This window comes from Pan troglodytes, chromosome 7 (assembly GCF_028858775.2).
Source record: "Pan troglodytes isolate AG18354 chromosome 7, NHGRI_mPanTro3-v2.0_pri, whole genome shotgun sequence".
Taxonomy (NCBI): Eukaryota; Metazoa; Chordata; class Mammalia; order Primates; family Hominidae; genus Pan; species Pan troglodytes.
The window spans coordinates 67,536,469-67,550,622 of NC_072405.2; the positions used below are offsets into that span (position 1 = coordinate 67,536,469).

General features: G+C 37.6%; 1 protein-coding gene across 2 annotated transcripts in view; it reads right to left on the minus strand.

Annotated features, from left to right (window-relative positions):
• Nucleotides 1-14,154, minus strand: part of TOX (thymocyte selection associated high mobility group box) — a 305,743-nt gene that overhangs the window by 118,002 nt on the left and 173,587 nt on the right. For both annotated transcript variants that reach the window (XM_519777.9, XM_009455429.5), the window contains one exon: nucleotides 8,652-8,894. In XM_519777.9, coding sequence (XP_519777.2) covers nucleotides 8,652-8,894 — 243 coding nt within the window. The remainder of the gene's footprint in view (nucleotides 1-8,651; nucleotides 8,895-14,154) is intronic.

Sequence of the window (14,154 nt, forward strand, 5' to 3'; positions counted from 1 at the left end):
AAGAAGCCCCAACCATACCCCTACACATGCCTGGACAGATCCTCCAGGTATATAACTGCTATCCAGAACAGGCCTGTTTTCATTTATTGTTTATTCCTTCTTTCCAGTCCTATGTCTTCTTTATCCAGGTTCTGTGCTGCTTTCCCCAAACTGCCCCCTCAACACATTAGGAAACATTCTACTAACAATTTTGAAGTTATAACTAATGACTGAAAGCTCATGGCTAGGATCTGGAAATTCTTACTTATGGACATACTTAGAATCCCTTTGTCCAAAGACAATTATTCAAATATAAACTACAATAAATTTTTTTATTCATCTTTGTTTGCTAAATAATTGATACCCAGGCAGGAAAAAAAAGACGCCTTAAGAGCAATACCACAATGGCCTTTTCAGATGTTTGCCTTTAGGACATGATATGACCTACACAAATACAAAATGGGAAACTGCTGGCTAGAAACCAACACAGCAAGAGTCACACACTGTAGGAGGGATCAATGAATCAGCAATTAAACATATCAGCAATCAATGATGCTATTAAGGACCCTATCATAACACATCCACATAGAGGCAGAGAATAATTTGAAAAAATCAGAAATTAATCTGCAATCTCAGGTTCTAGAGCTCTGCCATCCATTGTCATCAACATTCCTTAAGATCATAAATGTCAAAAAAAGAGCTAATTTGATTTAAAAGTTGAAAAATAATGACCTTTGAGGAAAGGTTAAAGGAATTGGGGTTATTTGGGCCAGATAAAACACAACTGCAGGATTGACTTAATAAATGTCAAATATTTGAAATCAACTGTTCTCCAAGCATTCAGATGGCTGAGGCAGACAAAATAGGCTAAAATTTCCTATTTGGTAAGCAAGAGATTTTGGTTTAACTTTAATAAGGAAATTCTTGGAAGGAATCTAAATCTCTTACTGCAATTTAACTTAATGTTACAAGGTTAATTAAACACAAACAGGCTACCAAGGAAAGTTATGGAATCTTGGCTCTTAGAAAACCACATATCTCAAATGGTTTAGGTTTACTCCTGCCTAGACTTAAGAGACTGGATTAAGCAGGTCCCAGAGTTTGCTTACAGCATATTATATAACTGATGTTATACTCTTTTTACTTCTTTCATGCATGGGTGAGGCACACATTTGTATGAACTCAAGGGTTGAAGAAAAAGTACAAGAACTCCTATATACCAAGTGAATCTTGAGTCTGATTACTTGGCTAAGAAAAGAAAAAGCGTTATTTTTAAATTGGCTCCTTTCCTGAATACTATTAAGGAGAACTCTAGTTTGGAATAATATTTTATTATAGCAATAAAAGCCCCAAATCGTTAACATACTGAGTCCATTGAACTATATCAATACCACATTCAAAGTAGTCTGTTTTGTGCAAACAAAGATCTTAAGTAGATCTTAACAATTAACTACAAACAACACCTATTTTTGGCCTTATTAAGAATTTGTCCAAAAAGAAAAAAACCCAACCAACCCGCATATTTATTGTATTTGGTCAAAACTAAGAACAAAAAAACCAGCCCATTTCTTCACAGTATTAAAGTGGTTTAACGCATTGTTCTTGTGTTCTGCAATATTCAAAAAAGGATAATTTGTGAAAAAAAAAACAGGCTGTAATTGCTAAACATTTGATGAATTGTGGCATAATGCTAAATAATTGTTCTTCATCATTTTTCTTCTGTCAAAGTGGCAAAATTATTTTTTATGGCTTATTTTCCTCTTTGTTTAAAGAAAGAAACAAGCTGCGGTGACATCCATTCCATTTTAAACAAACACTTGTATTATTCCATCATTAAATGGGCTGACATCATAAGCTCCTCCGTGTTCTGAAAGATGCTTAGCTCTAGTCCATGGTTACATACTTCATGCATTACATGAAATAAAATACCTCAAGATTTGGAAAATATTTATTTTAAAAACAGCAATCAAATTGTCTGTAATCACATTTTCTGCTTGGCTTTGAAAGCTGCATTATTCAATATGCCAGTGGTCTTTTCCATAATGGCAACATATTGGAAATTCATGCTGCTCTAATACATCTGAATTCCTTGATGTGCGGCACTCCCTATAGGCCTGAAGGAACACTTCTGCTTCAGTTTCATGAGTCCTGTATAGCACCTATGAAAGCGATGGTTGTCAAAACAGTTGTACAGTTGCCTTTGAATGCAAAGTGTACCATGACTGAATGCTAAAAATGACAATAAATCTGAGTATATACATTAGGCTTGCTTTTGTTCACTGGAAAAAGAAGGCATTTGGGAAATAAACCCCCCAATTTTATTGCCTTTTAACATCTTTTTTCCATTTCAAACTCCAGAACTGGAAATTTGACACATTCAAAGAAATTGAAATCGCCTTTGTTGCTTTCCTCATTGTAAATTTTCTATAATGTGTCATTAGGAAGCACACTCTACAAAAAGCCCAGGTTCTAAATGAATCCTTTCTTCGAGGCCATTCTAAAACTTTGCACGGTTTTTCTTTGTATGAAAGAGCTTCTGTTGACTGCACAAAGAACAAGCAATCACCACATATAGGCCAGGCTGAGAGTCTGGGATGACTTTATACAAGGTTGCATTTTCCCCTTCACCAATCCATGATTAAGCGCAGCGGTGAATATACCAAAATGGGGAAAAACAGAAGAGAGGCTCTTGATTTCAGTTTGGAGAAATCAAAGGATTTTTCTTCAGCCATGAATACTTAATATGGGCATTTTCTTATTCTACCTTTCTGCTAAAATAGTTCTGTAGTTTCCTTTTAACAACATGAAAACACTATCCATCCACACAAAGCAATATCACTTTTTTTTTAATGGCAGGATTACATTTTCCAGTCAAAAGAAATTATCTATCCAGTAGGTTCTTATAACTGATTAAACTTTGAAGGGGGGTGGGGGGTGCAGTTAAAACACTGAGACAGCCAAAGCCATGGCAAGAAAAATTACTAAGTAACTAAAATGACAAACCCGGTGAGTCTCAAAGTCTAGATCAAAGTTGTGTGGTTGACAGAAAACAAATTACAGGAAAATGCTAGTCCTGAGAAGGATCATGGAGATCAACTAGTCTTGGGGCTTTCCATCTTCTTGGGGGCAGAACATTTGTTCAAGGGAACTTTTATAAGAAATGCAAAGAAAAATAAAAGCAACACTGTTTCCTCTAACTCCTGTGCCCCACCCCTGACACCACTCCCATCAAGCTCAGTGTGGATCCAGTCTTCTATAGATCTACTTCAGCCCTGCTGGTAAGAGGGTTCAGTGACTTGCCCATGACTGACAAGCTTATCCATGGCTCTCATTTCAATGCTTTTCTAACCAGACTCCATCTCTGAGAAGTGCACACAAATCAATTACTCACTATCAAAATAACTCAGAGGAATGTTGAGAAAAATGGAACTCTTGCATATTGGGTCATGAATGACTGTTTAACTTGGACCTAGAGAATCAGAACTAATTGGCACTTATTTGACAGTTACATACTTATAGAAATTCTACCCTGTTTTATAGCCTGTCTTAGAAAAGAGGGACTTCAGGAAAATGGAATCCTTTTCAAAGTGCCAGAAATTTAACTAGTTGCAGGAATCCCTACTAACAATAAAATGGCACAGACAAGAAAATGCAAAAAAGTGGTGGGAAATTTGGGAAAAACTTTCACCCTATGTATGATGCACCCCAATATGTCTATGATAAATTCCAGAAGGCAATATAGATATCTACCTTGGATACCTTTTTATTAGAAAGAGGTTCCCATTGAATATATCTAGCCAGACATTACAGATATTAGCTACTTTAATACTTACAACATGATGAGATTAAACAAGTGAAACTGAGGCACAAAAAGTTACTCACGGTCACACAGCTGGTAAGCAGAAGTGCCAGGATTTGAACTGACGCACTCTGGCCCAAAGACATCAATTTGAATCACAATGATAAATAAAGACACCCAGTAAAGGGTAAATACTCCTTTGGTTAATAGTAGGCTTATTGCAGTCTTTTTTGACAGATGTGAAGATTCAGGATGAAAGTATAAATAACTCTTTTGGAAAGTCTTCCTTCCCATGCATTTTAACTTCTCCAAAAGAGTCATACAGGCTTGCTTTTCTCATTTTATTTAACCAACACTTATATAATGCTTCCTATGTGCCAGCTACTGGTCTGCGTAATCTTAAATATTTCCTGAACCCCGTGAGGTAAGGCCTAGAATTATCATCCCCATTTTCCTGATAAGGAAGCTGGAGTAATTACTGACTAAGCCATTAAGTCACTTAATCACTTGAACTTTCATTTTCCATTTGTAAAATTGGGATACTAGTTCCTCATTCAGACACTGATTTTTAATTCTGGACTAAATTGTTGATGTCTAATATATTAGGTATTTGTAGGAAATGCTTATAAATGGTGAAACTGTATCACTTATGTTGCCAGTGGAGATAAGAAACAGAGGCAGATACAAGAGAATATATCTAAAAACAAAATTTCAGTAAATGACATACATTATAATAATTGATATATAAGTAACACATCTATAATATCTCATAATGCATATATAAAACATCACAATAACATCTAAAATCTATACAATATCTAAATATATACAATAAATAATATAAAAGAACTTAAGTATTTTTCACTTCCTTGATCCATTCGAATACTAAAATGTCATCATGTGAAAATACTAATACAAAGATACAATCGCAATACTAACAGCAAAAGGCTCAGCTTTGATCACATTCAAGAGCTTTTAGAAAATATAATTAGAGAAAGTTGATCCTACACATAAATTTTCCCAGGATGGCTTCTACTCATAGGATTTTTAAATTCACAGCAAAATCAATATTTAGAATCTACAACTGTTAGCTTTTATTTGTTGTTCTCATATTGTAGGTGACCTTGAAAGAAAATCTTGGAAGGGGCACTGTCATTTCGAGGTGGGCAACATTTAAACTCTCATATCTGTAGACATTATTTTCCTGTCTAATGGGCACTGATGACGTAAACTGTCCCTACACATAAACATATTTCAAGAATTGGCAAACCAGTCCGTAGCTCAGTTGTTAAATTTTGTGATCATATTAGCCATGAGCAAACTTGCTAGCAAAGAGTTTTAGTAAGTTTTTACAAGGAAGTGTGATGAGCAAATTTAATATTCAAAGTTTCTTTCAAAGAAACTAATTCCTTCATGCTTTTAAAATGTAAAATATGAAAAGACAAAATGTTGTTCATCTTTAGATCCATACATATTTGTGGATGCAAAAATGGCTTAATGGCACACCACACTGCTCTAGTTCCTCAGCACATCTTACCTACATTGGGATAACAGGCGCCAGCGGCTTTCCATAACCCCAGTCTCTTACCGCTGCTATCTACACAGGGTCCTATTGCCAGAAGGATTTTCCTACAACACTGCTTTCATAATACTTTTGCCCTTGAGTAAAAACCACCAGCGATTGCTTCTAACCTGTCCTAACATGCCCAAGTTCTTTAGGTGGTTGTTGAAGGTTTTGGTCAAATCTCTCATTTCAAAATACCCAATCTGATTTTTGAACACTCTCCAACATGCCTTTTCTTTCCTCTTGGCTTATCCAAATCAAAGCCCTCCTTCAAGCCGTGACGGTTGTCCTACCTTTTCTACTAAGTTTTATACCCAAACCAGAGTATAAAACTCTTTCAACTAAGAGTTCCTACTGAGTTCATGGCCAGTACATCTGAGTTGGGCACTCTCTTGGTCTCTAATTGCCCCATGTTTCTAATTGTTTCATAACTATTTATGTTTTCACTGTCCAGAAGGACAGTAGCTAGGTCTTATCAATCATTTGAGCCTTTTCAAACATTGAGACCATGGTAAGCATTCAAAATATATACACTGAGGAATGGCATTCTAGTCATGTGGGAGCTCAAAACAAGAACTGAAGAGGCTCTTTGTTTCTCACAGGAATTAGCAGACAAAAGATAGCTCCTGATTCTTCCAACTTTATTAGATTTCTATTGCAACTTTATAGTGTATCAGACTCTGGCTTCTGGAATCCAGCCAGAGATCCGCAAGCCTTGAGAAACAGAAACAACAAATTTAATCTCCAAATCTTCTTTCTCTGAGACCATGCTGGCCTGGAAAAAATGGGCTTAATATAGACTTAATGCTAGAATCAACATCATTAACTAGACCTATACTGTCTAACACAGTAGCTGCTGGGTGGATGTGGCTACTTAACTGTAAAGTAATTAAAATAAAATAAAATGAAAAATTGGTCCTTCAGTCCCACTAGCCACATTTAATAGCCAGTGACTACTGCTGTTGGACAGCACAGATTATAGAAGAACTCCATCATCACACCACATTCCACTGGGAAGTGCTGAACCTTACCCACCGTCTCACCAACACGGGCATTTGCTGGAGTCGCTTTTTGCTTGCAGCATTAAAGGCTAGGACCAGTGCTGTGAGGAGGCACAGTAGACGTGCAGCTCCAGAATGTAGCTTGAGGGGTACTGGGAAGGCTTGCCACCCTATGAAAATCCCAAACAGGCTCACCTTCAAGAACTAGAATAGCAAATCAGAGCTTCATTCCTTTATCTTAGGCCAAATAGGGGATTTGTTTCCCCTATACCCTGCAAAGTGTTGAAAGTTCCTAGGGAAACATCATGTTGAGGCAAAATTATCAAAGTCCAGTTTTTGACAGTAGGTTGGTGGGCAGAGAGCATAAGGAAATTTTATGAACAGAAGGAAGCTCCCAATAGGGAAAGAGGAAGGGACAGTGGGAATGGACATGAAAATGGCCTATCTTGTGGCTGTGACTGAGTCCAGTCCCAAATGTGCCATTTGAGGATGGCATGACTGCCATGGGCAGCAAATCTGGAAAAAATCTCTGAGCCACAGTTACTGACATTGCATAAGCATTTCTTTAAGAGTGACGTCTCTTAAAGGTGTATTGAGATGGATGTAGAAATGCTAAGGAGGGTAAATTTGTTACTAGAAAGGAGGTAAATTTTATAAAGGAAAAAGACTTGAACTATATAATCGAATATCTCATTATCCTTCCTATGGCCCCAATCTCACTCCTACCATGGGGAATAAGCCTAGAGAACAAAACTGGCATTTTCCATGTATACTGAACGCCCCCTTCTTCTCCTCTCTAGGGAACACGGGTCCCTGCAGAGGCATGACCTGAATGCCTTCTTTGGCTCATGAATTGGGTCTGAAGGCTTAGTCCCAAAGACAAGTAGGCAGGTGATTTTTCAAGGTGACTACACTGAAATACATTTTTCAGCTTTACACATTTAGCACGTTAAAAAAATCCATTTTCTATTTATGGAGTCATACTTAATACTCATAAGCTAAATCTATACAAGTGGAATATAATCTAAAAACCTGAGTGATGGTGCTGCCAATGAGTTCTCCCCTCTTGGCTGCCCAGATGGCTGCCAGATTTTAGGAAAATTCTATACACCATTGTGTATTAGGCAGTAGGCTCTGGGTTTCATTCTCTAAAGAAACTACTTTGGAGTTTCTTTTGACTCTACTTTTATTCCACCCTTATGTTCATGATTAACAGAAAAGTCGTCCTGCAAAATCACTCAAGTTAGAGATATATCCCCCAATGATTTAGATAAGTGATAATATGAAATGTGTTTTTTTAATCAGAAACAACATAATATTGGCAAGTTAATCAATTTATTCATTGTGAAAATGACAGTACTGTTCGATGACTTATGAAAATGACAAGAGAGTTAGTTGGACTGTTAAGTGAGTGAACAATGAAAACCAAAAAGTGCTAATTAAAAGTCACTGTAAACCTGGGAGGAGGGTTTTATGACATGGTCTAAAGCTCTCTCCTTGGCCATATACTACTGATTTTTTTTCCCCACTATTGGGGTATAGACAGAGAAATTATTAAGTTTCAGATGACATAAAAATCAGAAGAAAGATTTTATAATAAGCCAGTGTTTCTCAAGTATGGGATGCTTGTAAAAAATACAAACCACTGGACGCCTTGGGTAGAGCCTGAGAATTTGATTTTTTGCTAGTTTGCTGGTTGATACACATTCCTATTAAATTTGAAAAATTAATGGGAATTCATAGTGTTGTCATTATAAATTGTTAGACAACAGGTCCAGTAGACTGCAACACTTTAATGGAGATAAATTTTGATCACCAGAATTATACCTCCAAAATAAAACTCAAAAATTTTTTCTTACCTTCCTATGGTATACATTTGTGGAAATTGAGAGCCGAAAATAGGAAGGAAAATCAAGGTTAACAGCAGCTGCAGTTCAGAAGATGTGGGGATCTCCCTTTTGGGGAGGAATCCTCCACTGGATGAGAGGTGGCATCTTTCGAGATGACTTTTTCTCTGACAGCTGGTAAGCCGGTTTGACTCTATGACAGCACATTCAGTGTCAAACAATATTTAGTACTTTGGGTCATAAATACGAGTGACTGCACAAGTAATTAATTGATTTTACCTTGACTTAAATATAAAATAGAACATTGCTTTAGAAATGTGCATGATTTATAAATAACTGTCTCCACAGCTAGAAACAGTTTCAGAATGCTATTATCACAATGCCAGGCCCTCGCATGAACTTGGTCCTTGTCCTTATGGTATCCCTCAGCCCCCACCACAAACAGGTAAGCAGATTCTTACCACAGAAATGGAATTAGAAAGCAGTGTTCCATCCTGGCCCAGCATATTGGAGACTGTGATTTCAGGGAGGTCCATGTTTTGTGGATGAAATGGTAGCAGGCCATTATGGTTCATGGGGTGACACAGAGAATGGTAACCAGACTCAACTTCATTCAGGTGCACCAGCGAGTGGTCTGGGAGGGAAGGAGGAGTAATTGGTGGAATGTTGAAGTCTTCACTTTCCAGGCTCGGACCAGGGTAGGACTGTGAAAAGACAAAAGTGACATTGTTGCAAATTATCATCTTCTTGCTCTTCATCATCATATCAAACACACTTGACCCTTTAGATATTATTACAAGAAGCATATGGATTTGGCAAAGACGTTTCAAACCTTCAGATTATCCTGCTGCCATTTCATCATTATGCATGAAAGAAAATTGCCTCAAAGGCAGATCCACTTCTCGTATAAAGACCACTTCCATTAGGTGGTTTTATTTTTCCAAAAAGCTGAACTCAAACAGATTTCAAAGTTCCCATTAAAATTTTCCAGAGTTTTAATCTAGCTGAATACCTTTTTCATGCGAATTGTACAGAAGGAAGGCAATTTATAAAATTAACGTTTGATCAAACATGTTTCACGGGGATCCCTACTGCTCAGATCATGGGATGTAATAAAAATGAATTCCAGAAGTTCTGGGCAATTGCTTTTGGGTTTTGAAAGGCTACCTGCTCACAATTGACAAAAGAAAATGTCTTAGAAATGGAGCGACTTAAGCATGCTGCATAAAAGTGTAGTTCCACTGAAAGTTTGATATATGAAGAAAATGCCATTAAGAGCTATTTTTGTCACAAAGATCTTATCATCAAAATCAAAGTGAAGATTACTTTTATGATTTCCAATAAGATTTACTTGATTTCCCCATAAGAGCTGACAAATAATATTGCAAATATTTAAATACAGTTCTGTCCATTTTGAAAGACAAAATAGTACTAATATTATTATAATACTAATTCTGGAATAAAAGCCAGCAGTAAAACAAATAGCATTAACATATGTGGGTTTTTTTTTCTTTTACAAACTAGCATTAGATAAAATAGAAAGGGAGGGAGGGGAACAGGAAGGAAAGATTATGTGAGGACATGCCTGTTTGAAATGGAATGTGGTAAATGTTGAAAAATACATGGAAGAAATAAAAAATCAAACATCGTTACCAATTAATATTAAATACACAGTGATATATAGCAGTCCTTCATAGAACAGGTGTCACAGTATGAAAGGAAACGTTTCGGTCCAGATAATTCTTGCAAGCTTATCTTTCAAATTAAGAGCGAGCCTTCATAGTGTTTGGGTGTATGGGTAACAAGGATTCCCTTGTCTAACAGCCCAGCGCCTGCTCAAGTGTGCAAGATTTGAAATGAGCAGGCAAGGGTGGGAGCCAAATAAAGTAGTGTAAGGTATTCATATGGTGTCCAGCCAATAAGCGTCATGCTCCTGTGTCCAAGCGCCTGGGGTTATTTTTTCCAGATGGCGTCTATTTGTCTAACAGAAAGAAAATCTTCAAGTTCCACTTTCTAAATGTTGTACAAGTTTTGATATTATTTGTTTAGGTGCCATCAGAAGACAAGATTAAATGAAGAGCTACTTGGAACATCTGGAATTTAGACCTGGTCATAGAGCAGCACATGTAGGTTAGAGACAGGGGGTGTATGAAGGGAAAAATTTGACTGTTAGATGCAGATAATTTTTCTTAAATATCTAAAGTTCTGCTAAAAAAATCACCAGCTCTAGAAGTTCAATCACTTGTTATCAAATTCTCCTGTTAACAATATGTATCCCATGTGAAAAATATGTATGTGCTGTGTCAAAATTACAAGTTTGATGAAATTCTCACTCGTCTGATATATTTTAGACCCCTACAGATCTAAGCCATTTGTTCCTTGTACAAGTATGCATATAAGCATAAAAGATGCCTAATGGGGAGGTGGGAGAGATGTCTATTTCATATTAAAGCACTGTACCAAGGTCTTTGACTATGTTGCCTCCATTTAATCATTACAGTAATCCATTGTGTAGCTATTATTACCCCCAGTTTCCTGAAGAGAAAATTGAGACTCAGAAATTAAATAACTTGTCCAAGTTCACTCAGCTTGGAAAAGATCAACTCAATACACATGAGGGATAAATATATCATAAAAGATGGCATTTTTATTTCTATGCTATTTATAAAGTAGTTTAATTGCTACTATCTTATTAGGTTGAATGACACAAAATCGCCAACACCCAACTGTTTCTGATAAACAAAATTTCATAATTTAAGTAATAGTATTAGCATTAATATCAGGCCTTTCCTTTCCCAAATTCCACCCCGTTGCCCACCCACTGAAATTATATGAACATAGATTTCATAATTTGTCTCTGTCAACACTGCAAATGCTGAATTGTTGACATCTATCTTTTAAGAAGTTAATTAGTGCCTGTTTGAAACTCTCCTGGCGGGGCGCAGTGGCTCACACCTGTAATCCTAGCATTTTGGGAGGCTGAGGTGGGCAGATCACTTGAGGTCAGGAGTTTGAGACCAGCCTGGTCAATATGGTGAAACCCCATCTCTATTAAAAATATAAAAATTAGCCGGGTGTGGTGGCGCATGCCTGTAGTCCCAGCTACTCGGGAGGCTGAGGCAGGAGAATTACTTGAACCCAGGAGGCGGAGGTTGCGGTGAGCTGAGAGCGTGCCACGACACTCCAGCGTGGGGTGACAGAGCAAGACTCTGTCTCAAAAAAAAAAAAAAAAAAGAGAAAAGAGAAAGAAATTCTCCTGAATTAGGCACAACTAATGCCAGCAATAATGGAGAAAGATGTTTTTAATTTTAGGAATGCCATTAAATCTCTGAAAATACTAAGGGATATTCCACCTATAGTAGACCACCACTTTACACTCTAGGGTTTCTTCAGTAGTTAATTCTTAATTTGTGGTGTTTAAAAGAAGGTTTAATTGGTATCACTTTACATTCAGTGATAACAATTGTATTGCAATTGAGTTAAGCTACATGGTTTATTTTCATGTAATTACACATTAATGTATTTAATTCAGACAATTATACATCAAAACCACAGATTCCACAACTTAACTGGTAATAGGTAGTTATGTGGATCAAGAATTTTAACTACTAAGGTTACTTAGTAGTTTCTGTTCTTTATATTAGAAGTCATGATATGCTTATTTGCCATGAGCCTATTACAGTGTAATTGATGCCATATAAAAGTATAGTGGTAATTGTATAAATGCCAAAATGTCCCAGAACTTAGAACCAGTTCAATGCCAGGCTAATTACTTATTATTTTTTAATGTGGAAATGAATTTGCTAATTCTTCATCATTGGTTTCTATGACATGAGAGCTTTATTTTGATTTTTAAAAACTTAATAAACATACATTTAACTTAACAATAGTTTTATAATTTAGACAATTTGCGGTTTTGGGGGATGTTATACAATAGAATATGATTCAATATTTTCCCTATTCCCTCCTCACCAAGTAACGCGTGAGTTCTTGCTTGCTCACACAGATCCAATTGCTAAAAAGAGACTGGTGCCTCCTCCCATCTCTCTTGCTTCTTCTCTCCCCATGTAACACACCTGCTCCCCCTTCACCTTTCACCACCAGTAGAAGTTTCCTGAAGCCTCACCAGAAGTTGAGCAGATGCTGGTGTGATGCTTGTAACAGCCTGCAGAACTGTGAGCCACCTAAACATCTTTTCTTTATAAATTACCCAGTCTCAGGTATTCCTTTATTACAATGCAAAAGTCACCAACATAATTCCTCTCTGACTGCTGCTCTGATCCCCTGAAGTGACTGGTACCTCCTATCCCATAGTGACACAGAGATTTCAGAGGATTCGTAAAGGAGGGTTTGTGGCCCCCTGGCTCTCAGAAGCTATGGAGCCTAACCCCCATGGCAGGTAGGGTATCAGGGCCCCTTGGGTGACTGCTGGGGCACGTGAAGGAAGTCACAGCAGCAGTTCTGATGCCCATGCCTGGCCAGAAGAGAAGCCCTGATTAGACCACAAGAAGGTATATGAGTGATGAGATCAGGGGCTGAATTGTCAGAGAAGGCTTATGTGAAGGCCATCCCTGGGTGATACAGGGGACCTGGTACTCATGTCCTTATTCCGGCAGGGTCCTTTTCTGACTTGGGCTTATTTTCCTCCCTCAAGACTCAGTGAGGCCTGTAGTTTACAGATCATTCATTCTCCAACTCTCTCGGGAACAAAGATCACTTGGTCCTTTCCAAGATGATCCCCAGATGCCCAGGAGACAAGAGGACTACTTTTTTTTTTTTCTAAAAAAAAAAAAAAATTAGAGGCCACCAAGGAGTGAATCACATGTCCTTGGAAGTCCTGTGAGTCTGGGTTCCAGTCTAGAATGCTGAGGGAGGCCAGGTATAGATTTTCAAAGGTGGTATCATCTTCTTCATCACATTTTATAGTGACATGTAACCATCCCAGTTCAGGGATTGGAACCTGAACAGCAGCATGAACCATGCAAGCTCCCTCTTCCCCAACCAATGCTGAAAGTCAGCAGTGACCATCTTACACAAATGGAGAAAAAGTATTTAGGGACTACAGGGTGAAAATCAGGCCAACACTTTTAATTTTATCTTGAATCTTCACCATATTAACTCAAGGTAAATTGGAAATATATTAGCATACAGAGTGATTTGTTCTAAACCAGAGGCAGTCTAAATGATGCACATGATTCAAAGAACTCAAAATTATATTACTGTTACTTAACCAGCTTCTCCCTGATCTTAAGCTACTCCCTGGTTCAAGACACAAGAGAGTCGCGAGGTGTTGCTAGTGCTGAGCTATGCAACAGGACTCTTGTGTTCCAGCGCAAGAGGCACTGTGCATCACTCTGCGGATGGGAAGCAGGATCCCAGCGCCACTGAATGTGGGTTAGAGTGGAGTGAACTACCATGAGGCATGGTTAATTCTGGAAAATAGATGAACTTTTCAAGCCCGCAAGGGAACTGTTGGGAGCATTAAAGTAGTAATTTCAAAATATTACCAACCTCAAGAGTATTTCTATGGTTCTATAATAGAGAGTCAATTACTATTTCAAGTCATTTTCTTAAAACCTTAAAATTTGGTAATCGCACATTTAGCTTATAAAGTGCTACATCTTTCTCTGATGAGAAGGAGACAGATGTTGGACTAGGCGAGAATACGCATGACTTCTTCAGTGACTGTTAAGAATGGCCACTGTGCGTGTTGCCAAGAATTGAGGCTTTGAAGCCCAATGGACAAGGTCTGCTTCCAAGTCCTTTAAACCATATATTAATTTGGGTTCTGCAGCAAGCTTAAAAACCATGGGGTTCTTACAAGCATTAAAAACAAAAACATATGTAAAAAGCCTAATAATATGTGCTTGCCAGATACAAAGTTCTGGATAAACAATGGCTTTATATAGCTACGGTTACTGTTAAATGGATTTATACATGCCATGGGTTGGGTCATGTCCAACA